This window comes from Mobula hypostoma, chromosome 8 (genome assembly GCF_963921235.1).
Source record: "Mobula hypostoma chromosome 8, sMobHyp1.1, whole genome shotgun sequence".
Taxonomy (NCBI): domain Eukaryota; kingdom Metazoa; phylum Chordata; class Chondrichthyes; order Myliobatiformes; family Myliobatidae; genus Mobula; species Mobula hypostoma.
Window position 1 is genome coordinate 1,734,877 of NC_086104.1, and position 27,457 is coordinate 1,762,333.

At 45.5% G+C, this 27,457-nt stretch overlaps 1 protein-coding gene across 1 annotated transcript in view; it reads left to right on the forward strand.

Moving 5' to 3' along the window:
- Positions 1–24,469, forward strand: part of LOC134350614 (adenylate cyclase type 8-like) — a 140,079-nt gene extending 115,610 nt beyond the window's left edge. Inside the window, exons 16-18 of the mRNA XM_063056082.1 lie at positions 121–213; positions 14,192–14,306; positions 23,749–24,469. Coding sequence (XP_062912152.1) covers positions 121–213; positions 14,192–14,306; positions 23,749–24,128 — 588 coding nt within the window. The 3' untranslated portion in view covers positions 24,129–24,469. The remainder of the gene's footprint in view (positions 1–120; positions 214–14,191; positions 14,307–23,748) is intronic.
- The last annotated feature ends 2,988 nt before the right edge of the window (positions 24,470–27,457 follow it).

The window sequence follows — 27,457 nt, forward strand, 5'->3', positions numbered from 1 at the left end:
AGACCGAGTGGCCAAATTCTCCTCGCGCCTTATGGTCTGATGGGATGTATTTTGTTTGTGGTTTTCAGACTGACAGAGCTGATATGGTGTCATTCTGTTACCTGTGTTTCCCCACTGTAGCTCCTGAGTGAAGAACGCTATCAGAAGATTGAAAAGATCAAAACCATTGGAAGCACGTACATGGCGGTATCAGGGCTGGCTTTACCGATGGAGGTACCTGCACTCCCACAGCTCCCACAGCTTGTATACTGTACCACACCCAACAGAAACGTGGTGACCAATGCTGTGTCTTACTTTGAAATATCCGCTGACCATCTCTAATTTTGAATATTTATGTATAGATACAGGACAACCTGGTAGAGAGACAGTCAGTGTAACACTTTGCATTGGGTTCAATTCCCCTTGCTTTCTGTTAGGAGTCTGTACATTCTCCCCATGGCCACATAGGTTTCCTCCGGGGGGCCTGATTTCCTCTCATATTCCAAAGATGCACGAGTTAGTAGGTTAACTGGTCATACGGGTGTAATTTGCCTCATGGGTTCGTTGGGCTGGAAGGAGCTGTTCCCATTCAGGAGATGGGTAGCTGGGTGACTGTCAGGAGAAATAGAAATGTGAAGAGGCAGTTAGTGCAGAGCACCCCTGTGGCTATTCCCCTCAATAATAAGTGTACTGCTTTGGATACAGTTGTGGGGGATGGCCTCCCAGGGGAATGCCATGGAGACCAGGTTGACTGAGCATGGGTCCCTGGTGCAGAAGAGAAAGAGGGAGAAGAGTGGAACAGTAGTGACGGGGAACTGAACAGACAGAACACTCTCTGGACATGAATGACCGCATCCACAGCGTTTTGGAAGGGGAGGGACAGCAGCCAGATGTCTTGGTACCAGTGACATAGGAAGGAAAAGCAAAGAGATCCTGAAGAAAGAATGTAGAGAGCTAGGTAGCAAGCTGAGAAGCAGGACCTCCTGGGTAGTAATTTCTGGATTGCTACATGTGCCACGTGCTAGTGAGGGTAGAAACAGGATGATTTAGCAGATAAATGCATGGCTGAGAAGCTGGTACGGGGGCAGGGTTCAGGAACCAGAATGAAGGGATTCAGGATAGGATGGATGATTAAAAAAGCAAAGATAGCATGCAGTCAGACTGTCAGGAAGGCTGACAGATGATAGGACAAAATATCAGCCAGCAACGTGAGTATCAGTGCATTAGGGACCAAACAGGGTAACAAGTACAGTAAACAAAGTGTTAATCTCACTACATGGAGTATTAGAAATAAGGTGGATGATCTTGTTGCACTATCACAGATTGTCAGGTATGATGTTGTAGCTATCACTGAATCATGTCTGAAGGATGGTTGTAGTTGGGATCTGAATGTCCAAGGTTACACATTGTATCGGAGGGATAGGAAGGTCGGCAGAGGAAGTGACATGGTTCAGTTGATAAAGAATGGCATCAAATCTGTAGAAAGATGTGACATAAGATTGGAACAAATTGAATCCTTGTTGGCTGAGTTTAAAAGCTGCCAGGGTAAAAGGACCCTGATAGCAGTTATATAGAGGCCTCCCAACAGTGGCTGGGATGCGGACCACACATTACAACGGGAAATAGAAATGATGTTGGTAATGAATTTCAAAAGAATGAGTTTGTTGAATGCCTACGATATGGGTTTTAGAGCAGTTTGTCATTATGCTTACTAGGGGATCAGCTATACTGGATTGGGTGTTATGTAATAAGACCATAAGATATAGGAGAAGAAGTAGGCCATTCAGCCCTTCGAGTCTGGTCCGTGGGTTGATCCAGTTTCTCCAGTCACCCCCACTCCCCTGCCTTCTCCCCATACCCTTTGATGCCCTGACTAATCAAGAACCTATCTATCTCTGGCTTAAATGTACCCAATGACTTGACCTCCACAGCCACTCGTGGCAACAAATTGCACAGATTTACCACCCTCTGACTAAAGTAATTTCTCCACATCTCTGTTCTAAATGGATATCCTTCAATCCTGAAGTCATGCCCTCTTGTCCTAGACTCCCATACCAAGGGAAATAGCTTTGCCAAATCTAATCTGTTCAGGCCTTTTAACATTTGGAATGTTTCAATGTGATCCCCCTTATTCTCCTGAACTCCAGGGAACACAGCCCAAGAGCTGCCAGACATTCCTCATACGGTAACATTTTCATTTCTGGAATCATTCTCGTGAATTGTCTCTGAATCCTCTCCAATGTCAGTATATCCTTTCTGAAATAGGGAGCCCAAAACTGTAATGAAACAGGGCTGATGAGGGAGCTTAAAAAAGGAACCCTTAGGTGGCAGTGATCAGAATATGATTGAGTTCAACTTGAAATTTGATAGAGCGAAAGTAAAGTGTGACATAGCAGTGTTTCAGTGAAGTAAGGGAAATTACAGTGGTATGAGAGAGGAGTTGGCCAAAGTAAATTGGAAGGAGATGCTGGCAGGGATGACAGCAGAGCAGTAATGGCATAACTTTCTGGGAGAAATAAGGAAGATGTAGGTTAGGTATACTCAAAATGAAGAAATACTCAAATGGCAAAGTGTTACAACGGTGGCTGACAAGGGAAGTCAAAGTTAATGTAAAAGCAAAAGAGATGGCAGACGATAAAGCAAAAATTAGTGGAAAGTTAGAGGATTGGGAAGCTTTTAAACTCCTACAGGAAGCAACTAAGAGGATCATCAGGAAGGAAAAGATGAAATATGAAAGCAGGCTAGCAAGCAATATCAAAATGAATAGTAGAAGTTTTTACTAGTATGTAAAAAATAAAATAGAGATGAGAGTGGATATAGGACTGCTAGAAAATGAGGACAAAGAAATAATAACAAGGGCCAAGGGTTATCATATGTGGGATGTTTAATGCTCTGGTCTATACTCGTGAAATTTAGTAGCATGAGGGGTATCTTATTGAAACCTTTCAGATGTTGAAAGGCCTAGACAGAGTGGACGTGGAGAGGATGTTTCCCATGGTGAGGGAGTGTAGGACTAGAGGGCACAGCCTCAGAATCGAGGGATATCCATTTAAAATAGTGACGTGGAGAAATTTCTTTAGCCAGAGGGTAGTGAATTTGTGGAATTTGTTACCACAGGCAGGTGTGGAGGCCAGGTCGTTGGATGTATTTAAGGCAGAGATTGATGGGTTCTTGATTCATGGCATCAAACATTACCGGGCGAAGGCTGGGAGGTGGGGCTGAGGAGCGGAAAGAGGATCAACCATGATTGAATGGCGGAGTGGATCCAATGGGCCAATGGCCTAATTCTGCTCCTGTATCTTATGGTATCTCGACATTAATAAATGTCAATCCAAATGTAAAAGATTCTGTTTAGGGCTACAATCTTTTATATTTATCACTCGATGTTGTAGAGTGTCATAAGTGATTACTGCAATCACAAGTGATGCAGGGGCAGGGTTTCAGATTTCTGGATCATTGGGATTTCTTCCGGGGAAGGTTCGACCTGTAAAAACCTGACGGTGACTAACGTCCTTGAGGGAAGGTTTGCAAGTGCTCTTCAGGATGATTTAAACTAATTTGGCAGGAGTTGGGATCTGGAGTGATAGGGCTGTTGGGTTACAAGCAGAAGCAGTGTGTCGTGAGACTGTCAGAAAGGACAGGCAGATGATACGGCAAAATTACTGTCAGTGAATGAGATGAAGAGTAACATAGGGCAAAATTGAAAAGGGTGATGAAAACAGGACTGAAGATGTTATATTTGAAAGTATGCAATATAGGGAATAAGGTAGATGATCTTCTACAGTTAGAAACTGGCAGGTTTGATGTTGTGGACATCGCTGAATCGTGGCTGAAAGAAGATCATAGTTGGGAGCTGAACGTCGAAGGATACACTTTGTATTGAAAGGACAGGCAAGTAGGAGAAGGGGGTAGTGTGGTTCCATTGGTAAAAACTGAAATGAAATCCTTGGAAAGAGGTGAGATAGGATTGGAAGATGTAGTATCCTGTGGGTTGAGTTAAGAAACTGCAAGGGTAAAAGGACCTTGATGGGAGTTATATACAGTACAGATCCCCAAACAGTAGCTAGAATATGGGCTACAAATTACAGCAGGAGATGGAAAAGGCATGTCAAAAGTGCAAACAGTACCGCAGCATAAAAGCCCGGACCAACAGGCTCTGGGTCAGCTTCTTCCACCAGGCCATCGGACTGATTAATTCACGCTGACACAACTGTATTTCTGTGTTATATTGACTGTCCTGTTGTACATAATACTTATTATAAATTACTATAATTGCGCATTACACATTTGAACAGAGACATAACGTAAAGATTTTTACTTCTCATGTATTAGAAGGATGTAATTAATATTAAGTCAATTCAATTCTTTATAAAAGTCATGGGGATTTCTATAGATTGGGAAAATCAGGTCGGTGCTGGATCCCATGAGAGGGAAATTGTAGAATACATACAAGATGTTTTTTCAGAGTAGCTTTTAGTTGAGCCCACTAGGGGAAAGCCAGTTCTGGATTGAATGTTGTCTAATGAACCGGATTTCCCAAGGGACCAGTGATCATATTATGATAGAATTCAACCTGCAATTTAAGAGGAAGAAGCTAAAGTCAGATGTATCAGCATTACAGTGGAGTAACAAGAATTACAGAGGCATGAGAGAGGAGCTGGTAAAGGTTGATTGGAAGGGGATTCTAGCAGAACACCAATGGCTGGAGTTACTGTGGGTAATTTTAAAGGTGCAGGATAGATGCATCCAAAAGATGAAGAGACATTGAAGCCCTGGTTAAGGAAAAAAAGGAGGCACCTAGCAGATATGGGTAGGATAAATGAGGTACTTATGGAATATAAGAAATGCAAGCGAGCTCTGAAGAACGAAACCACGAGGGCAAGAAAAACATGAGGTTGCACTAGTAGATAAGGTGAAGGAGAACCCTCAGGGATTTTGCAGCTATGTTAAGAGAAAAGGGATTGCAAGGGACAAAATTGGTCCCCTGAAAGATCAGAAAGAGAATCTATGTGTGGAGCCAAAAGAGAAGGGGGAGATCTTAAATGAATGTTTTGCATCTTTATTTAAAAAGTGAGGCAAAGCAGCATCAACTTCATGGACCTTATACATAGGAGGAGGTGTTAGATCTCTTGAGGTAAATTAGGATGAATAAATCCCCAGGACCTGACAAGGTGTTCCCTCGGACTCTGCGGGAGGCAAGTGCAGAAATTGCAGGGGCCCTAGCAGATGTAGTTAAGATCTCGGACAAGTTAGAAATCAAAAGGCTGAGCATCGTGCGAATGGTGTTCTGAGCTGCATATATTTCAATGCAAGAAGTATCATAGGAAAGGCAGATAATAGTGCAGAAGATGAGGTCGCTGATTTACAAACAGAAGCAATGTGTAGTGAGGAAAGGCTGTCGATAGGGCAAAATTGCAGTTAACAGGATGAATTGCAGTATAAAAGGCAGACAAGTTCGAGAAGGGTAGCTGAACTTGCAGCACAATTGCAGACTGACAGGTATGATGTTGTTGGCATTACTGAATCATGGCTGAAAGAAGATTACAGCTGAGAGCTTAATCTTCAAGGATACACATCAAAAGGATAGGCAGGAAGGCAGAGGGGGCGGTGTTGCATGGTTGGTAAAAAGTTAAATCAAATCATTGAAAAGAGGTGAGATAGGGTCAGAAGGTGTTGAATCATTGTGGCTAGAGCTAGGGAACTGCAAGAGTAAAAAGACCCTGATGGAAGTAGTATTCAGACCCCCAAACAATAGTGAGGATGTGGTCTACAAATTACAACGGGAGGTAGAACATGCATGCCAAAAGGGCAATGTTACAATAGCCATGGGGGACTTCAATATTCAAATAGGTTGGTGCTGGATTCCAGGAGGGGGAATTTCTAGAATGCTTACAAGATGGCTTTTTAGAGCTTGTGGTTGAGCCCACTAGGCGATCAGCTATTCTGGAATGGATGTTGTGCAATAATCAAAATTGATTAGAGAGCTTAAGGCTTCCTCTAAGTACCCTTAGAGGAAAGTGATCATAAGGTGATCAAATTCACCCTGAAATTTGAGAAGGAGAAGCTAAAATCAGATGTATTGCTATTACAGTGGAGTAAAGGGAAATACAGGGGCATGAGAGAGGAGTTGGCCCGAGTTGATTGAAAAAGCACAATGACAGGGATGATGGCAGAGCAGCAGTGGCTGGAATTCCTGGAAGCAATTTGCAAGGCACAGGATTTATACTGTACATTCCAAAGAGGAAGAAGTGTTTGAAAGGAAAGATGACACAACTGTGGCTAAAAAGAGAAGTCAAAGCCAACATAAAAGCTAGAGAGAGGGCATACAATAGAGCAAAAATTAGTGGGAAGTTAGAGGATTGGGAAGCTTTTAAAAACCATCAGAAGGCAACTAAAAAGTCATTAAGAAGGTAAAGATGGAATGCAAAAGTAAGCTATCCAACTTGTATCATACACCACGGTTCTCTCTACAGTTACCTGAGTTAGCTTTTGGCCAGGAGAACATGCCGTCAGGTGGTGTACAACCTTGATAGAGTGTTTTGAAACTTAACCACTACACTAGCCAGTTGGCAAGCCAGCAGTGGTGGCCAAGTCACTGCCCATCTGTTACTGACTTCCAGCTCAACTCCTCTCACCTGCTCCAAATCCAGTGAGAGGCTCTTTCTGCTTCCTCCCCATCCCGTGAGCTGCTCGGTTCTTGCTCTTTTCATCAAGGCCCAGTGCAGACAGCAAGCTCCGTGCAGACCTGGCTGGGAACCCTCGACAGCCGATCTCCACAGGGAATAACCACGTCTCCTGCACTCCTGGACTAAGGACTGGTACTTCAGGGCCTTCATTTCATGAGCCTGCTTGCATTCTTCCTCCTATGGTACTGTGAGTACCACCAGGATGGTTTTCTTGTCTTCAGTGAACCACAGTACGATGTCTGGTCGAAGTGTAGTTAGCACCAACTCCAGGAAATGCAGCTTCCTCTCCACATCGACCCTCATCTCCCATGATTTGGAAGTTTGCAGCAGACTGGATTTAGGCCTCCTTGATATGACTGACGTGGTCCTCTCCTTGATGAAAATGACTGCCCTGTTTGCCTCTCTGCCAGCTGGTCTCTCTTCACATCTCTCCCACTCCAGTGTGCCAGCAAAGGACAGCAGGACCTTGTCGAGGCACCACCTATACTGTCCTTGTGTTAGAGCTGTTTTGCATCCTGACAGTATGTGTGCCAGTGAACCCCACTGACCACAAAGCTTGCAGATAGGGTCCTCTCTCAGCCCCCGTGTGCAGTTGTGATGGTGTAAGAGAGTGTCATACACGGACCGCAGAAGGAAAGCAATGCAAAGGACTCCAGTCTCTAAAGCTCTGCTCACGTGATCTTGCACTTGGGAAGATCCAGGCGGCCTGTGACTCACTGCCTTTGATACCCACCTTTCATCCTCACGGTCTGTACCTCTGCCTGGGTTCTGCCTTTACCTTGCATTTGCACTCCCCCATCACTGGAAGTGTGCTGAGCCGAGACCTTGTCACCCCAGGCATGGGTTGCCGATGGTGTCTCTCAGTTGCAGGGAGCTCACTGCCTAGTGTATGGCTGGGCTGGCGCCCCACTTTCAGCCCAAATTAGCTGGACTATGTTGGTTCAGCCATGTCTTAAATTTACCAGGGAGTCCAGTCTTGTTGATCTTCTTTAGCCACTGTTCAGTCTGCTTTACAGTGTCAGTGATGTTGGCACTGTCTGTCATTGCTGCATTAAACCACTTTCCAAGACACTTTACTGGGTTGTCTGTGTACTTGAAGTCTGAATTTGCCAGTAACTTTGCCCTTTTTGATCACCATGCATCTGGACTTCTTGGCCTTGAAGATCATCCTAGCCCAGGTAGCTATGTTGCCCAGGGTTTCCAATACCCACCTTGCTTGGACATGGGTTACCGTGGTTACTGTGATGTCATCCATGAATCCCCGTATTGCAGATTGTTGGATTCCAGGCTCCAACATGAGGCCTCGGGTTACGTCTGCTGCTACTGATGTGAGCAGCGTTATACCCATGACAAACAAGATGGGAGAACTGGTTGGAATCACTTTTTGGAGGTCTTGCCACCTGGTTGTAAAGTGGGCTGAAGTGAAGTGTAGCTTGAAACCTCCTTGGTAGCTGGTGACCATGTCTCATGTTATTGGCGAGATCCTCAGCCAACCTGGACACCACCTTTCTGGATGTATGTGTTGATATAGTGTTTCTCCACTAAGTAAGCAGTCAGCCTTCTTCCAAGCACCAAGAGGAATATCTTGCACTCCACACTAAGGGGAAGATTGTCCAAAACTGGGTGATTGTGGAGGAATCTTCTTCCCTGGGAACACAGCATCCTTCAGCTATTTTCCAGCTTTTGGTTCAAATCTTCCTCATTATCTTCCACAACCTCCAGAGGTGTTTTGGGTATACCACTTGGTCCTGGGGCGGCAGATGACTCCTGCCACGTTCAGCTCAGTTGCTGCCATTCTTGGTTGGAGGACTTTTGGATTGAATTTGCGACCCTGATTCCTGCAAAGATCACTTTGTGATTCCCAGAGAAATTCTTCCACCTCCTGCTTTGAGCTGGTTAGGGTGCCAGATCTTTTCTGATTGAGAAGAGCCCTGGTAAACCTGAATGGCTCTCCTTCTCCCTTTCTCCCTTCATCATTTCTGCAGCTGCTCCACCTTCCTGAGCTTACACAGTTCTTGCAGTTTGCTGGTTCGATCTTTGTCACTTCATTTTCATCAGGTGAACTGTTTTTGAATTGTCTTTATCTCACATCTCAGGTGGCAAATGTCCGTTTCCCTCCTGTTTAGTTGCTGTGATGGTTTAAGATCCCCTTTCTACTCCATTGGGCTAAATCGCTCTTTAGCAAAGTTGAACACAATGTCTGTGAGGGAGTCGATTTTCCTATAGACAGGTCCTGCCAGTGTAACTTCCAAGTTGCAACCAGGTTGTCATCGAACTGCTTCCAAGATACATTGTCTGATGATCCAGACCATCTGATCCTGTCTTTCCTTGATGAATGGATTAGGCCGTCACTCATTTGGTCTCTTGTTTGGTGGGCAGTGGGGTAACTCAGCTGAGGAAAGCTCTTCAGCTCTGTGGGGTGCTTCCTGGCTGGAGTTCTCTATCGTCTCACCAGATGCTGAGTGGTGCATGGCATTTGAGTTGTCTTCGTTTCACAGTTGTACCTTGATGTATCTTCAGGCCTTTGATGTTTTTGCAGATTTTGTCACAATGGCCTGTTACAATGAATGCCTCCCTGGACAGTGTTGTTTGCTTGAGCCTTGTCAATATCATATTTCTAGTCCTGGCCATTGCCGTAATGTCCGTCCTATTGAGTCTCTCATCCTCCCCTCCCCAGATCCAGAGACTCTGGGAGTATTGCATATTTAGTTCGTCAGTAGCTTGTATGGTGCCCTCTTGTGAGTACAGCACACAAGGTTCTAGCCTTGTGTGCCCGTGCCAATCTTTCCTGGAGGCCAACTGTCTTTCCCACGTCACCGAACTCTCGATTGCCATCCAGTCTTTCCTGAAAGTCACTGGCAAACCATATGTTGCTTGCATCTTACACCAGGGTTCTCTCTATAGTTACCTGATGAGGTAACCGTAGTCTCTGGCCAGGAGCAGATGTTGTCAGGTGGTGCCCAACCTTCAGAGAGTGTTTCAACACTTAACCACTATACTCTCCAGTTTGTATGTCAGCAGTGGTGGCCAAGTTGGTAGGCACAGGATGTATACTGTACATCCCAAAGAAGAATAAGAAGACAAGATGACACAACCATGGCTAACAAGAGAAGTCAAAGCCAACATAAAAGTCTAAGAGATGGCATATAATATAGCAAAGATTAGTGTGTGGTTAGAGGATTGGGAAGCTTTAAAAAACCTCCAGAAGGCAACTAAAAGGTAATTAAGAAGGTAAAGATGGAATGCAAAAGTAAGCTAGCCAATAATATTAAAGAGGATACCAAAAGTTTCTTCAGATACATGAAGTGTAAAAGAGACGTGAGAATGGATATTGGACAGCTGGAAAACTATGCTGGAGAGATAGTAACAGAGACTAAGGAAATGGCGGATGAAATGAATAACTATTTTGCATCAGTCTTCACTGTGGAAGACACCAGTAGTATGGTGGAAGTTTCACGTGTCAGAGCTCATGAAGTGTGTGACATTACCATAACTATAGTCATAGTCATACTTTATTGATCCCGGGGGAAATTGGTTTTCGTTACAGTTGCACCATAAATAATAAGTAGTAATAGAACCATAAATAGTTAAATAGTAATATGTAAATTATGCCAGTAAATTATGAAATAAATCTAGGACCAGCCTATTGGCTCAGGGTGTCTGACCCTCCAAGGGAGGAGTTGTAAAGTTTGATGGCCACAAGCAGGAATGACTTCCTATGACGCTCTGTGCTGCATCTCGGTGGAATGAGTCTCTGGCTGAATGTACTCCTGTGCCCACCCAGTACATTATGTAGTGGATGGGAGACATTGTCCAAGATGGCATGCAACTTAGACAGCATCCTCTTTTCAGACACCACCGTGAAAGAGGTGACTAGAGAAAGTTCTTGGAAAACTGAAAGGTCTGAAGGTAGATATGTCACCTGGGCAAGATTGTGTACACCCCAGGGTTCTGAAAGAGGTGGCTCAAGAGATTGTGAAGGCACTAGTAATGACCTTTCAGGAATTATTAGATTCTGGAATGCTTCTGGAAGACTGGAAAATTGCAAATGTCACTCCACTTCAAGAAGGGAGAGAGGCGGAAGAAAGAAAACTATAGGCCAGTTAGTCTGACCTCAGTGAATGGGAGGATGTTGGAGTCAATTATTAAGGATGAGGTCTCAGCGTACTTGGTAAAATAGGCTGTAGTCAGCATGGTTTCATCAAGGGAAGATACCTGACAAACCTGTTGGAATTCTTTGAAGAAATAGCAAGCAGGATAGACAGTGGAGAATCAGTAGAAGTTGTGTACTTGGATTTTCAGAAGGTCTTTGACAAGGTGCCACATATGAGGCTGCTAAGTAAGCAACACGTCTGCGGCATTACAGAAAAGATTCTAGCATGAATAAAGCAGTGACTGAGTGGCAGAAGGCAAAGAGTGGGAATAGAGGGAGCCTTTCCCGGTTGGCTGCCAGTGACTAGTGATGTTCCACGGGGGTCTGAATTGAGACCGATTCTTTTCATGTTAATTGTCAACGATTTGGATGATGGAACTGACAGCTTTGTTGCAAAGTAGGCAGACAATATGCAGATAGGTGGAGGGAGAGGTAATTGCAAGGAAGTAGAGATGCTACAGAAGGACTTAGGCAGATTCAGAAAATGAACAAAGAAATGGCAGATGGAATATGGTCATGCACTTTGGTAGAAGAAATGAAAGAGTTGACTATTTTCTCAATGGAGAGAAAATAAAAAAATCTGAGGCACAAAGGGACTAGGGAGTCCTTGTGCAGGATTCCCTAAAGGTTAATTTGCAGGTTAAGTCGGTGCTGAGGAAAGCAAATGCAATGTTAGCATTCATTTCAAGAGGACTGGAATATAAAGCAAGGATGTAATGCTGAAACTTTATGAAGCACTGGTGAGGCCTCACTTGGAGTATTGTGAGCAGGTTCAGGCCCCTTTCACCATAGAAACCATAGAAACTACAGCACAGAAACAGGCCTTTTGGCCCTTCTTGGCTGTGCCGAACCATTTTCTGCCTAGTCCCACCGACCTGCACACGGACCATATCCCTCCATACACCTCCCATCCATGTATTCGTCCAATTTATTCTTAAATGTTAATTAAGAACCCGCATTTACCACCTCATCTGGCAGCTCATTCCATACTCCCACCACTCTCTGTGTGAAGAAGCCCCCCCCAATGTTCCCTTTAAATTCCCCCCCCTCACCCTTAACCCATGTCCTCCGGTTTTTTTTCTCCCCTTGCCTCAGTGGAAAAAGCCTGCTTGCATTCACTCTATCTATACCCATCATAATTTTATATACCTCTCTCAAATCTCCCCTCATTCTTCTACGCTCCAGGGAATAAAGTCCTAACCTATTCAACCTTTCTCTGTAACTGAGTTTCTCAAGTCCCGGCAACATCCTTGTAAACCTTCTCTGCACTCTTTCAACCTTATTTATATCCTTCCTGTAATTTGGTGACCAAAACTGAACACAATACTCCAGATTCGGCCTCACCAATGCCTTATACAACCTCATCATAACATTCCAACAACCTCATCATAACATTTCTTAGAAAGGATGTTCTGAAAGTGGAGAAGCTTTAAAGGAGCTTCACGAAAATGATTCCAGGATTGAACGGCTTGTCACATGAAGAGTGTTTGATGGCTCTGGTCCTGTAGTCACAAGAATTCAAAAGAATGATGGGTGACCTCATGGAAATCTATTGAATGGTTCAAGGCCTTGTTAGAGTGGATGTGGAGGGGACGTTTCCTCTGATGGGGGATTTTATAAGACCAGAGGACACTGTCTCAGAATAGAGGGGTGATCTTTTAGAGTGGAGATGAGGAGAAATTTATTTAGCCAGAGACTGCTGAATCTGTGGAATTCTTTGCCATAGGCAGTCTTGGAGGCCAAGTCTTAATGTATATTTAAGGCAAAGGTTGCTAGATTCATGATTGTTCAGAGCATGAAGGGATCTGGGGAGAAGGTAGGAGTTTGTGGCTGAGAGGAAAATTGGATCAGCCATGATGAAATGTCAGAGCAGAATAAATGGGCCAAATGGCCTAATTCTGCTCTTATAGCTTATATCTTATGTCAGAGATACAGTATTTAAATCATCCTTAGTGACAAATGAGGTAGGCAGACTGGAGATTGCTAATGTTATTCTGCTGTTTACAAAAGGCCGTTAAAATAAACCAGGAAAATATGGACAGATGAGTGTGACATCAGCAGTGGGAAAGTTATTGGAAGGTATTCCAATGAACTGCATATGAGTATTTGAATATACATTGACTGATTGGGGACAGTCAGCGTGGCTTTGTGCATTGTAGGTCATGCTACCAGGAAGTTACCAGGAAAGTTGATGAAGACAAGGCAGTAGTTGTTGTCTACATGAACTTTAGCAAGGCACTTGACAAGGTCCCGCACAGGAGGCTGGTCACTCAGCATTCAAGATAAGGTGGCAAATTTGATTAGACATTGGCTTTGTGGGAGAAACCAGAGGGTGGTAATAGAGGGTTGCCTGTCTGACTGGAGGCCTGTGACTAGTGGAGTGTCGCAGGGATCAGTGTTTGTTTGTTTGTCATCTATATCAATGATCTGGATGATAATGTGGTTAACTGGATCACCAAATTTACAGGTGACACCAAGTTGGAGGTATAATGGACAGCAAAGAAGACTATCAGAGTTTGCAGTGGGATTTAGACCAACTGGAGAAATGGGCTAAAAAAATAGCAGATGGAATTTAATGCAGACAAGTTGCATTTTGGTACAACCAGCCAGGGTCAGTCTTACACAGTGAACAGTAGGACACTGAGGAATACTGCAGAACAATGAGATGTGGGAATACAGGTCCATACCTAAGTGAAAGTGGTGTCACAGGTAGATAACCTCATAAAAAAAAACTTCTTGCATATTGGCCATAAGTCAAGGTATTGAGTCCATGAGGCAGGATGCTGTGTTGAAGTTGTATAAGCATTGGTGAGGCCTAGTTTGAGGTATTGTGTGGAGTTTAGATCACCTACCTACAGGAAAGATGTAAATAAGGTTGAAACAATACAGAGAAAACTTACAAGGATGTTGCTGGAATTGGAGGACTTGAGTGGTAAGGAAAGATTGTATAGGTTAGGACTTGATTACTTGAAATGCAGAAGACTGAGTGGATATTTGATAGAGGTGTACAGAATTATGAAGAGTATAGATAGGGTATATGCAAGCAGGCGTTTCCCACTGTAACTGGTTGGGACTACAACGAGAGGTCAGGGGCTAAGAGACCACACTCTGTTCCAGGGGAGACAGTGACAGTAATGAACCCAGTGACCGTGACCACACTCTGTTCCAGGGAGACAGTGACAGTAATGAACCCAGTGACCGAGACCACACTCTGTTCCAGGGAGACAGTGACAGTAATGAACCCAGTGACCGTGACCACACTCTGTTCCAGGGAGACAGTGACAGTAATGAACCCAGTGACCGAGACCACACTCTGTTCCAGGGAGACAGTGACAGTAATGAACCCAGTGACCGAGACAGCTCTCTGTTCCAGGGGACTGCTGATGCCTGGCACCATCTCTGCACCCTGGCGGACTTCTCTCTGGCTCTTGAGAACATCATGCTTGAGATTCAAAAGCACTCTTCCATCAACTTCACGCTCCGTGTTGGTGAGTCTCTGCATGCATTTTCACAGCAACAGGGAATGGGGACTGCACATGCAACACAACTCTGGAACATACTCTCCTGCACCCGCCCCCCCAGCTTTCCACTGGGCTCGCTGTAGGTGGCAACCCTATCTTCCCATCCCTCCCCACTGATCTCCATCCTGGCAGTTAACCTTGCACGTGATACATGGCTCCATCTGCCCCTTCACATCCTTTCAGATCCCCAGACGAGGCAACACTTCATTGTGAATCTGTTGGGGTCTTTATTTATTCGATATGGCCTCCTCTACGTTGGTGAGACCCAGTATAGATTGAGGAACTGCTTTGTTCAGAACCTTTGCTCCACCCTCCACAGGTTATGCCAGTGGCCACCCAGTTTAATTCTACTCTCCATTCCCATTTGACGTGTCAGTCCACGGCCTTCTCCACTGCTGCACTGAAGCCACTCTCAAGTAGGAGGAACAATACCTCATATTCTGTCTGGGCAGCCTCCAACCTGACAGCATGAATATCGATTTCTCTAAGTTTCAGTAATTTCTCCCTCCCTCCCTCCCTTTTCTTTTCCATTCCCCATTCTGGCTCTCCTCTTCTCCTCACCTGGATATCATCTCCCTCTGCTTCTCTTGCTCTCATGGTCTTCCCTCTTCTTCTTTACCTTCCGCTTATACCCTCCCAGTTTTCACTTCATTCCTTCTCTCCCACCCACCCACCTTCCCCCTCACCTGGTCTCATCAATCACCTACCAATTTGTACTCCTTCCTCGCTCTCCACTTTTTTATTCTGGCTTCTTGCTGGAGAAAATTCTTGGGGATAGGATATGTCAGCATTTGGAATCCCACAATCTGTTTAGGGACAGCCAGTATGGCTTTGTGTGGGGAAGGTCATGATTGAGTTTTTTTTGACAGGGTGATGAGGGCAGAGCGGTGAATGTTGTCTGCATGGTCTTTAGTAAAGCATTAGTAAATCGAGACAAGACTGCGCAAGCGTGTGGACGTCAGCCAGTTAGAACAGCGAGGAGAGTTGAAAGGAGACAGCTTTAAAGAGAGGGTGTCAGAGTAGGAAGGCTTTGGTTCAACGGGGCTTAGGCAATAACGGGCCGAGGTGAGGTAGAATGTCGACAGGAAATATGTGTGTGAGGCTGGTGTGAGAAGTCCTGGAGTCTCCCAGCCTCCCAGACGGCCACATCTGCGCCACGTGCATTGAGCTGCAGCACCTTAGGGACCGGATTAGGGAACTGGAGATGCAGCTCAATGATCTTTGTCTGGTCAGGGAGAGTGAGGAGGTGATAGAGAGGAGCTATAGGCAGGCAGTCACTCCGGGGCCTGGGGAGACAGATAACTGGATAACAGTCAGGAGAAGGAAGGGAAAGAGTCAGATACTAGAGAGTACCCCTGTGGCTGTCCCCCTTAACAATAGGTACTCCTGTTTGAGTACTGTTGGGGGAGACGGCCTATCTGGGAGAAGCAACTGTGGTCGTGCCTCTGGCACAGAGTCTAGCCCTAGGTTCAGAAGGGTAGGGAAAGGAAGAGGGTGGCAGCAGTGATAGGGGACTCTACAGTTAGGGGGTCAGACAGGTGATTCTGTGGACACAGGAAAGAAGCACGGATGGTAGTTTGCCTCCCAGGTGCCAGGGTCCGGAATGTTTCTGGTCATGTCCATGCTATCCTGAAGTGGGAAGGAGAACAGCCAGAGATCGTGGTACATATTTGTACCAACGACATAGGTAGAAAAAGGGAGGAAGTCCTGAAAACAGACTACAGGGAGTTAGGAAGGAAGTTGAGAAGCAGGACCTCAAAGGTAGTAATCTCTGGATTACTGCCTATGCCACATGACAGTGAACATAGGAATAGAGTGAGGTGGAGGATAAATGTGTGGCTGAGGGATTGGAGCAGGGGGCAGGGATTCAGATTTCTGGATCATTGGGACCTCTTTTTGGGCAGGTGTGACCTGTACAAAAAGGACGGGTTGCACTTAAATCCCAGGGGGACCAATATCCTGGTTTGCTACAGCTTTTGGGGAGAGTTTAAACTTGACATACAGGGTGGGAACTGAATTGAAGAGACGGAGGAAGAGGTGGTTGGCTCACAAATAGAGAAAGCTTGGAGACAGTGCGAGAGGGAAGATAGGCCGGTGATAGAGAAAGGAAGCACTCAGACTGATAGTTTGAGATGTGTCTATTTTAATGCAAGGAGTATTATGAACAAAACAGATGAGCTTAGAGCATGGATCAGTACTTGGAGCTATGATGTTGTGACCGTTACAGAGACTTGGATGGCAGAGGACCCCAGGAATGGTTACTTCGAGTGCCAGGCTTTAGATGTTTCAGAAAGGACAGGGAGGGAGGCAAAAAAGGTGGGGGCGTGGTACTGTTGTTCAGAGATAGTGTCAAGGCTACAGAATAGGAGGAAGTCATGGAGGGATTGCCTTTGGAGTCTCTGTGGGTGGAAGTTAGGAACAGGAAGGGGTCAATAACTCTACTCGCTGTTTTTTATGGACACCCAACAGTAACAGGGACATCGAGGAGTAGATAGGGAGACCGATTCTGGAAAGGTGTAATAATAACAGGGTTATCGTGGTGGGAGATTTTGATTTCCCAAACATTGATTGGCATCTCCCTAGAGCAAGGGGTTTAGATGGGGTGGAATTTGTTAGGTGTGTTCAGGAAGGTTTCTTGACACAATATATAGATAAACCTACAGGAGAAGAGAAGACTTGATCTGGTCTTGGGAAATGAACCTGGTCAAGTGTCAGGTCTCTCAGTGGGAGAGCATTTTGGAGATAGTGATCACAATTCTATCTCCTTTACCGTAGCATTGGAGAGGGATAGGAACAGACAAATTAGGAAAGCGTTTAATTGAAGTAAGGGGGAATATGAGGCGATCTGGCAGGAACTTGGAAGCATAAACTGGGAACAGATGTTCTCAAGGAAATGTACAGCAGAAATGTGGCAAATGTTCAGGAGATATTTGCGTGGCGTTCTGCATTGGTACGTTCCAATGAGACAGGGAAAGAACAGTAGGGTACAGGAACCGTGGTGTACAAAGGCTATTGTAAATCTAGTCAAGAAGAAAAAGCTTACAAAAGGTTCAAAAAACTAGGTAATGATAGAGATCTTGAAGATTATAAGGCTAGCAGGAAGGAGCTTAAGAAAGAAATTAGGAGAGCCAGAAGGGGCCATGAGAAGGCCTTGGCAGACAGGATTAAGGAAAACCCCAAGGCATTTGACACGCATGTGAAGAGCAAGAGGATAAGACTTGAAAGAATAGGACCTATCAAGTGTGACAGTGGTAAAGTGTGTATGGAACCAGAGGAGATAGCAGAGGTACTTAATGATTACTTTGCTTCAGTATTCACTATGGAAAAGGATCTCGGCAATTGTAGGGATGACTTACAGTGGACTGAAAAGCTTGAGCATATAGATATTAAGAAAGACAATGTGCTTGAGCTTTTGGAAAGCATCAAGTTGGATTAGTCACTGAGACCAGAGGAGATGTACCCCAGGCTACTGTGGGAGGTGAGGGAGGAGATTGCTGAGCCTTTGATGATGATCTTTGCATCATTAATGGGGACGGGAGAGGTTCTGGAGGATTGGAGGGTTGCGGATGTTGTTCCTTTATTCAAGAAAGGGAGTAGACATAGCCCAGGAAATTATAGACCAGTGAGTATTACTTCAGTGGATGGTAAGTTGATGGAGAAGATCCTGAGAGGCAGAATTTATGAACGTATAGAGAGGCATAATATGATTAGGAATAGTCAACATGGCTTCGTCAAAGGCAGGTTGTGCCTTACGAGCCTGATTGAACTTTTTGAAGATGTGACTAAACACATTGACGAGGGTAGAGCAGTAGATGCAGTGTATATGGATTTTAGCAAGGCATTTGATAAGGTAACCCATGCAAGGCTTATTGAGAAAGTAAGGAGGCATGTGATCCAAAGGGACATTGCTTTGTGGATCCAGAACTGGCTTGCCCACAGAAGGCAAAGAGTGATTGTAGACGGGTCATATTCTGCATGGAGGTCGGTGACCAGTGTTGTGCCTTAGGGATCTGTTCTGGGCCCCCTTCTCTTCGTGATTTTTATACATGACCTTGATGAGGAAGTGGAGGGATGGGTTAGTAAATTTGCTGATGACACAAAGGTTGGAGGTGTTGTGGATAGTGTGGAGGGCTGTCAGAGGTTACAGCGGGACATTGATAGGATGCAAAACTGGGCTGTGAAGTGGCAGATAGAGTTCAATCCAGATAAGTGTGAGGTGGTTCATTTTGGTAGGTCAAGTATAATGGCAGAATATAGTATTAAGTATTATAGTATCCCTTCGAGCCAGCACCACCATTCACTGTGATCATGGCTGATCATCCACAATCGGTATCCAGTTCCTGCCTTATCCCCATAACCTTTGATTCCACTATCTGGTAAGACTAATGGTAAGACTCTTGGCAGTGTGGAGGATCAGAGGGATCTTGGGATCTGAGTCTGTAAGACACTCAAAGCTGCTGCACAGGTTGACTCTGTGGTTAAGAAGGCATATGGTGTATTGGCCTTCATCAATCATGGGATTGAGTTTAAGAGCCGAGAGGTAATGTTGCAGCTATACAGGACCCTGGTCAGACCCCACTTGGAATACTGTGCTCAGTTCTGGTCACCTCACTACAGGAAGGATGTGGAAACCATAGAAAGGGTGCAGAGGAGATTTACAAGGGTGTTGCCTGGATTGGGGAGCATGCCTTATGAGAATAGGTTGAGTGAACTCGGCTTTTTTTCCTTGGAGTGATGAAGGATGAGAGATGACCTGATAGAGGTGTATGAGACGATGAGAGGCATTGATGTGTGGATAGTCAGAGGCTTTTTCCCCAGGGCTGAAATGGCTAAAATGAGAGGGCAAAGTGGCAGATGGAATATAATGTTGGGAAATATATGATAATGCAGTTTGGTAAAAGGAACTATAGTGCAGACTATTATCTAAATGGGAAGAAGTTTCAAACGTCAGAGGTGCAGAGGGTCTTAGGAGTCCTCGTGCAAGACTTCCAGGAAATTAATTTACAGGTTAGCTGTGGTAAAGAAGGCAAATGCAATGTTGGCATTTATTTCAAGGGGACTGGAATATAAAAACAAGGAGATAATGCTGAGGTTTTATAAAACACTGGTCAGGCTGCACTTGGAGTATTGTCAACAGTTTTGGACCGGATATCTCAGAAAGGATGAGTTGTCATTGGAGAGAGTCCTGAGGAGGTTCATAAGAATGATTCTGGAAATTAAGGGGAAATTAAGAGAAGCATTTGGCAGCTTTGGGCCTGTACTCACTGGAATTTAGAAGAATGCACGGGGATCTCACTGAGACCTACCGAGTGTTGAAAGGACTAGATAGGGTGGATGTGGAGAGGATGTTTCTGATGGTGAGGGTGTCCAGAACTGGAGGGCACAGCCTCAAACGTGAGGGGTGACCGTTTAGAACAGAGGTAAGGAGGATTTTTTTTTAGCCAGAGAGTAATAAATCCGTCGAATGCTCTGCCGCAGACTGCGGTGGGGTCAAGTGCGTGGGTATATTTAAAGTGAAAGTTGATCATTTTCTGATCAGACAGGACATCAAAGGATATTGTGAGAAGGCAGATGTATGGGGTTGAGTGGGATCTGAGATCAGCAATGATGGAATGGCGGAGCAAACTTGATGGGCTGAATGGCTGAAATCTGCTCCTATATCTTATGGTTTTATGGTCTTAATTCCCCCTCTTTGCCTTCTGCCAATCAACCAATGCTCTATCCATGCTAGTATCTTTCCTATAATACCATGGGTTCTTACCTTGTTAAGCAGCCTCATGTGCAGCAGCTTCTGAAAGGCCGTCTGAAAATCTAAGTGCACAACATTCACCAATTTTCCTTTGCTTGTTGTTTCTATAAACAATTCCAACAGATTTTCCAGGGAGATTTTATTTTAAGGAAACCATGCAAACTTTGGCCTAATTTATCATGTGCCTCCAAGTATCCAGGGACCAGCTTTCTGTGTATAGATACATATGTTCTTAATGATGGAAACCCAAAGCAACACACAGAAAAAGCTGGAGGAACTCAGCAGCTCAGGCAGCATCTATAGAAAGGAATAAATAGTTAGCATTTCAGACCAAAACCCTTCATCAGCAATGGAAAAGAAGGGAAAAGATATGACAATGGAATCAATGCCAAGGAGCATCTTCTCCCTCACTTTCTACTCTCGATGAAAGGTCTTGGCCAAAATGGTGGCTGTTTCTTCATTTTCCATAGATGCTGCCTGAATTCCTCCAGTATTTTGTGTGTGTTTCATGGGAAAAAAATGTTAGCACAAGGGTCTAGTGAGATGGAGGAACTGAGGGAAATACATATTAGTAGGGAAGTGGTGTTAGGTAAATTGAAGAGATTAAAGGCAGATAAATCCCCAGGGCCAGATGGTCTGCATCCCAGAGTGCTTAAGGAAGTAGCCCAAGAAATAGTGGATGCATTAGTGATAATTTTTCAAAACTCTTTAGATTCTGGACTAGTTCCTGAGGATTGGAGGGTGGCTAATGTAACCGCACTTTTTAAAAAAGGAGGGAGAGAGAAACCGGGGAATTATAGACCGGTTAGCCTAACATCGGTGGTGGGGAAACTGTTAGAGTCAGTTATTAAAGATGTGATAACAGCACACTTGGAAAGCGGTGAAACCATCGAACAAAGTCAGCATGGATTTGTGAAAGGAAAATCATGTCTGACGAATCTCATAGAATTTTTTGAGGATGTAACTGGTAGAGTGGATAGGGGAGAACCAGTGGATATGGTATATTTGGATTTTCAAAAGGCTTTTGACAAGGTCCCACACAGGAGATTAGTGTGCAAACTTAAAGCACACGGTATTGGGGGTAAGGTATTGATGTGGATAGAGAACTGGTTGACAGACAGGTAGCAAAGAGTAGGAATAAACGGGACCTTTTCAGAATGGTAGTCAGTGACTAGTGGGGTACCGCAAGGCTCAGTGCTGGGACCCCAGTTTTTTACAATATATATTAATGACTTAGATGAGGGAATTAAATGCTGCATCTCCAAGTTTGCGGATGACACGAAGCTGGGCGGCAGTGTTAGCTGTGAGGAGGATGCTAAGAGGATGCAGGGTGACTTGGATAGGTTAGGGAAGTGGGCAAATTCATGGCAGATGCAATTTAATGTGGATAGATGTGAAGTTATCCACTTTGGTGGCAAAAACAGGAAAATAGATTATTATCTGAATGGTAGCCTTAGGAAAAGGGGAGGTGCAACGAGACCTGGGTGTCATTATAGACTAGTCATTGAAAGTGGGCATGCAGGTACAGCAGGCGGTGAAAAAGGCGAATGGTATGCTGGCATTTATAACAAGAGGATTCGAGTACAGGAGCAGGGAGGTACTACTGCAGTTGTACAAGGCCTTGGTGAGACCATGTGCAGTTTTGGTCCCCTAATCTGAGGAAAGACATTCTTGCCATAGAGGGAGTACAAAGAAGGTTCACCAGATTGATTCCTGGGATAGCAGGACTTCCATATGATGAATGACTGGATCGATTAGGCTTATACTCTCTGGAATTTAGGAGATTGAAGGGGGATCTTATTGAAACGTATAAAATCCTAAAGGGATTGGACAGGCTGGATGCAGGAAGATTGTTCCCGATGTTGGGGAAGTCCAGAACGAGGGGTCACAGTTTGAGGATAAAGGGGAAGCCTTTTAGGATCGAGATTAGGAAAAACATTTTCAGAGAATGGTGAATCTGTGGAATTCTCTGCCACAGGAAACAGTTGAGGCCAGTTCATTGGCTGTATTTAAGAGGGAGTTAGATATGACCCTTGTGGCTAGAGGGATCAGTGGGTATGGAGGGAAGGCAGGTACAGGGTTCTGAGTTGGATGATCAGCCATGATCATACTGAATGGCGGTGCAGGCTCGAAGGGCCGAATGGCCTACTCCTGCACCTATTTTCTATGTTTCTATGTAACATAGTAGGCAAAAAGTCCTGTACTGTGCTGTAATCATTGGGCAAAAGTCCTGTACTGTGCTGTAATCATAGGGGAAAAGGCCTGTACTGTGCTGTAATCATTAGGGAAAAGTCCTGTATTGTGCTGTAATCATTGGGCAAATGTCCTGTACTGTGCTGTAATCGTTGGGGTAAAGGTCTGTACTGTTCTGTAATCACAGGGCATAAGTCCTGTACTGTGCTGTAATGTTCTATGAAACGAAAGCAGGAGCTGTTGTTTGCAGTGAAGAAGGTTATCGTAGATTTCAGGGGGATCTTCATAATTTGGGGAAGTGGGCTGAGGAAGGTATTGACCATTGGAATTGGGACATTATGTTGCAGTTGTACAAGTTGTTGGTGAAGTCACACAGAGTACTATGTCAGTTCTGGTCACCCTGTTGAAGGAGCATGATACGGAAAAGATTTCTGAGGCTGTTGGCAGGACTAGAGGGCCTGAATTATCGAGAGAGTTGGCCAAGCTGTATAGATAGATAGATATAGATTGATTGTGTGTAATGAAGTGACGCTAGGAACAGCAGTGTCTGACTGTGACAGGAAATGCTAACATTGTGGTGGTTGCCGGTGTGGGGGATGGGCAGTGTGTGGAAGTATTGATCAGCAATACTGCCTGGGGAAACTAACAGGTTTTATTTGGTGGTTGGGGCATGTCTTTCTTCAACATCACACGCTGATGTGGAACGCAACGATACAGGGTCACTGCCACTTGTTTTGTACTGTTACCCAGCGATGTTTGTCAGGAACACCAGCAAGGATGGAATGCTGAGATTTTATAAAGCATTGGTCAGACCGCACCTGGAGAATTGTGAGCAGTTTTGGGACCCTTATCTCAGAGAATGATGCTGGGAATGAAAGGGTTAATTTATGAGGCGTGTTTGATGGCTCTTGGCCTGTACTCACCGGAGTTTAGATGAACGGGGGGGGTATCTCATTGAAACCTATCGAATATTGAAAAGCCTCAGCAGACTGGATGTGGAGAGCATGTTTCCTATGGTGGGGGGAGTCTAGAGCTAGAAGGGTGGCCTCAGAATAGAGGGACATTTACAACAGAGATGAGAAGGAATTTCCTGAACTAGAGGATGGTGAATCTTTGGATTTTGTTGCCACAGATGACTGTGGAGCCCAAGTCTTTGGTTATATTTAAAGTGACGGTTGATTGGTTCTTGATTAATCAGGGCATCAAGAGTTATAGGGACAAGGGAAAAGAGAGGGGTAAGACAACCCTGATCCAAAGGCAGAGCAGATTAGATGGGCTGCATGGCCTAATTCTGCCCCTTCTGTATGGTCTTGTCAGCCCCACCCTTGGTTCTCTCCTTTACCCCAACTGTACACCAACCTCTGTCCTCTCTACAGCCACCTTCCCTTGGCTATCCTTCCTCCCTCGCTCTCTCCCCTGTATCCTGTCCCGGGCCCTCAGAGCTGACACCTCTTGCTCCTGTCACAGGGTTCACTCATGGGCCGGCGATCTCTGGGGTGATTGGCGCAAAGAAGCCCCAGTTTGACATCTGGGGCACCACGGTGAACTTGGCAAGCCGCATGGACAGCACAGGGGTCAGTGGCAGGATCCAGGTGCCCGCCCAGACCCGACAGATCCTCCACCTTCGCGGATTCGCCCTGCAGTACCGGGGGCCCATCTACGTGAAGGGTGTGTCGGAGACGCAGGGAAAAGTGGAGACCTACTTCCTGACGGGCAGAGTGAGGGAGGTGGTGAAGCACAAGTGGAGGAGGAGGCAGAGTGCACAGCAGACCCTGTCGGCTTTCGTCTCTGGGCTGGTGCAGAAGAAGAACCTGGAAATGCCCTCCATCGAGGAGCAGGACAACTGACCCGGGACCCCTGCCTCCAGCAAAAGCCCAGGCCGTGGTCCAGTCAGACAGCTGCCTGAAAGTATTCCATTGTAGATTGTGGATTTAAGGAAGACTTTATAAATGCTGAGATGAGATGGTGTGTGAGGAGAGACTGAGGTCAGTGGTCACAGAGATGGCAAGGCTCCCCACAGTCTCACCACCACCCCTTGGTCACACGTCCGAGTCGATGGGCCTGGCTCCCAGGTGACCGGCAGTGGCCCCAGACTCTCTGCCGCAGCTTAATGCTGTGGGAAACATGAGGCCGGAACTCAAACAGCCGGGGTAGCTGTGAAAATGTCACACAAAACTTGGCTGGGACTGGAGCGGAGGGGACTTGTTGCACCACAGAGAATGATAGAAGACTCATGCATATTAAACTTGACCTCAGATTATTTGGGCAACCTTGTGTGGAAGTCATTTATTCAATCCAGCATTGCACTCTGCACAGTGGGTGTACAGGGGTGACACAGGTTCATTGGGTCAGAAAGACCTGTTACCATGCTGTATCTCGAAATCTAAACTCAGATACAGATTACAGTGTTCAGTTCACACTGTACAGACAGCCTTCGCTTCTCACTGTACCAGAATACAGTCAGTTCACACTGTACAGACAGCCTTCACTTCCCACTGTACTGGAATACAGTCAGTCCCTACTGTACCAGACTACAGTTAGTTCACACTGTACCAGACTACAGTTAGTTCACACTGTACCAGACTGCCTTCAGTTCCCACTGTACCAGATTTCCTTCAGTTCACACTATATCAGACTACAATCAGTTCACTCTGTACTGGACTACAGTCAGTTCCCACTGTACCAGACTGCCTTCAGTTCTCACTGTACTAGACTACAGTCAGTTCCCACTGTACCAGGCTGCCTTCAGGTCACACTCTATCAGACTACAGTCAGTTAACCCTGTACCGGACTACAGTCAGTTCACATTGTATCAGATTACAGTCAGTTCCCACTATACCAGACTTCCTTCAGTTCACACTGTATCAGACTACAATCTGTACTGGACTACAGTCAGTTCACACTGTACCAGACTGCCTCAGTTCCCACTGTACCAGACTACAGTCAATACACACTGTACTGGACTTTAGTCAGCTCACACTGTACCAGACTACAATCAGTTCACACTGTACTGGACTGCAGTCAATTCACACTGTACTGGACCATTGTCAGTTCCCACTGTACCAGACTGCCTTCAGTTCTCACTGTACTAGACTACAGTCAGTTCCCACTGTACCAGGCTGCTTTCAGGTCACACTCTATCAGACTACAGTCAGTTAACCCTGTACCGGACTACAGTCAGTTCACATTGTATCAGATTACAGTCAGTTCCCACTATACCAGACTTCCTTCAGTTCACACTGTATCAGACTACAATCTGTACTGGACTACAGTCAGTTCACACTGTACCAGACTGCCTCAGTTCCCACTGTACCAGACTACAGTCAATACACACTGTACTGGACTTTAGTCAGCTCACACTGTACCAGACTACAATCAGTTCACACTGTACTGGACTGCAGTCAATTCACACTGTACTGGACCATTGTCAGTTCACACTGTACCAGCCTGCAGTCTGTTTACAGTGTTCCGACTATGGTCACTGTACACCCTACTGGACCATGCTCAGTTCACACTGTACCAGCCTGCGGTCAGTTCACAGTGTTCCGACTATGGTCAGTGTACACCCTACTGGACTGTGGTCAGTTCACACTGTAATGATTCGTGGTCGTTTGACACTGTACTGTTTAATTCACATCGTGTTGCACTGTGGTCAGGCCACCCTGTATAGGGCTGCAGTCAGTTCACACTTTGCTAAACTGTGGTCAGTTCACACTGTACTGGACCATGGTCAATTCACATTGTACCAGACCATGGTCAATTCACATTGTACCGGACCATGGTTGGTTCACACCGTGCCAGACCGCAGTCGGTTCACACCATGCCGGACTGTGACCCTTTCTAGGACGCAGGGCCGAGATGACTGCCGAGTTAAACTACCAAGGGACTCCTGTACTGGACGAGAACACGAAGCCTTGACTTGGACAGGACTGGAACACGGCGCCTGGAACTTGGAACACAGGAGCACAGTACACAGAGCCGGGACCCCTCCTTGGGAACAGGACTTAGGGCTGGGTTTTACACAGAGTCAAGACCCCTCCTTGGGGAGCACAGGACGTAGGGCCGGGACTCATACACAGAACACGGACACTAAATACAGGGACACAAAGAAACAGTTCCAAACTCAACGATAGATAGTTCCTTCTCTTGGCGTGGCAAGGCTCCTCCGGTGGTTGAACTTGACAAGGGTGCATGCGAAGCTTTCAGAAGGAAGGGAAAGGGATGGGAACAGTCCAGCAAAACAGTCCCTGGTTTGCAGAGGTATATAAGTGCCAGACCAAAATGAGAATCAGGTGCCTGAATTAAAGCATCCAACAGAACAAGGGAGAAAACAGGAAAACCCGGAACAAGGATCGATGGACTGGACTATGAACCGGAATGCGGACTTCACGGACCAGACCATGACACTGAGTTTAAAAGTGTTGCAAAATTATAAAACTCTGGTGGTCACATCTGTTGTATTACATACAGTTCTGGTCACTCCACTACAGGAAGGACATTGAGGCTTTGGAGAGGGTGCAGGAAAGGTTCACCAGGATGCTGCCTGGTTTAGTGGGAACGTGCCATCACGAGAGGTTGGATACACTTGGGTTGTTTTCTTTGGACCATCAGAGGCTGAGGGGAGATCTGATAAAGATTTATGAGATTATGAGAGAATGTCTGTTTCCCAAGGTTGAAATGTCTAATACCAGAGGGCATGCATTGCAGGGGGAGGTGGTGGGGAAGGTTAGGTTCAAAGAGGATGTGAGGGTCAAATTTTTTACTAAGAGAGTGGTGGATGCCTGGAATACGCTGCCTGGTATGATAGTAGAGGCAAATACATTGGGAGCTTTTAAGAAATGTTTGAATATACACTTGGGTGTGAGGAAGATGGAGGGATATGGAATGGTGTATGTTGGAGGGATTTGTGTTCAGGTGTTTTTGATTTGTTTTTTAGCTGGTTCAGCACAACATTGTGGGCCGAACGGCCTGACCTGTGCTGTACTGTTCTATGTTCTGTGTTCTATTCGGGAGGCTGACGGGGTGTTAGATAGGACATATAGAGAGGTAGTTACACCGAAGTTGAAGGACACAGGAAACAGTGACAGTCAGTAGGGGGAAAGGGCAGAGTAGCCCTGTGACATCTCCTCAACAACAGGTATATCACTTTGTGGACATCTCCTCAAAAACAGGTATA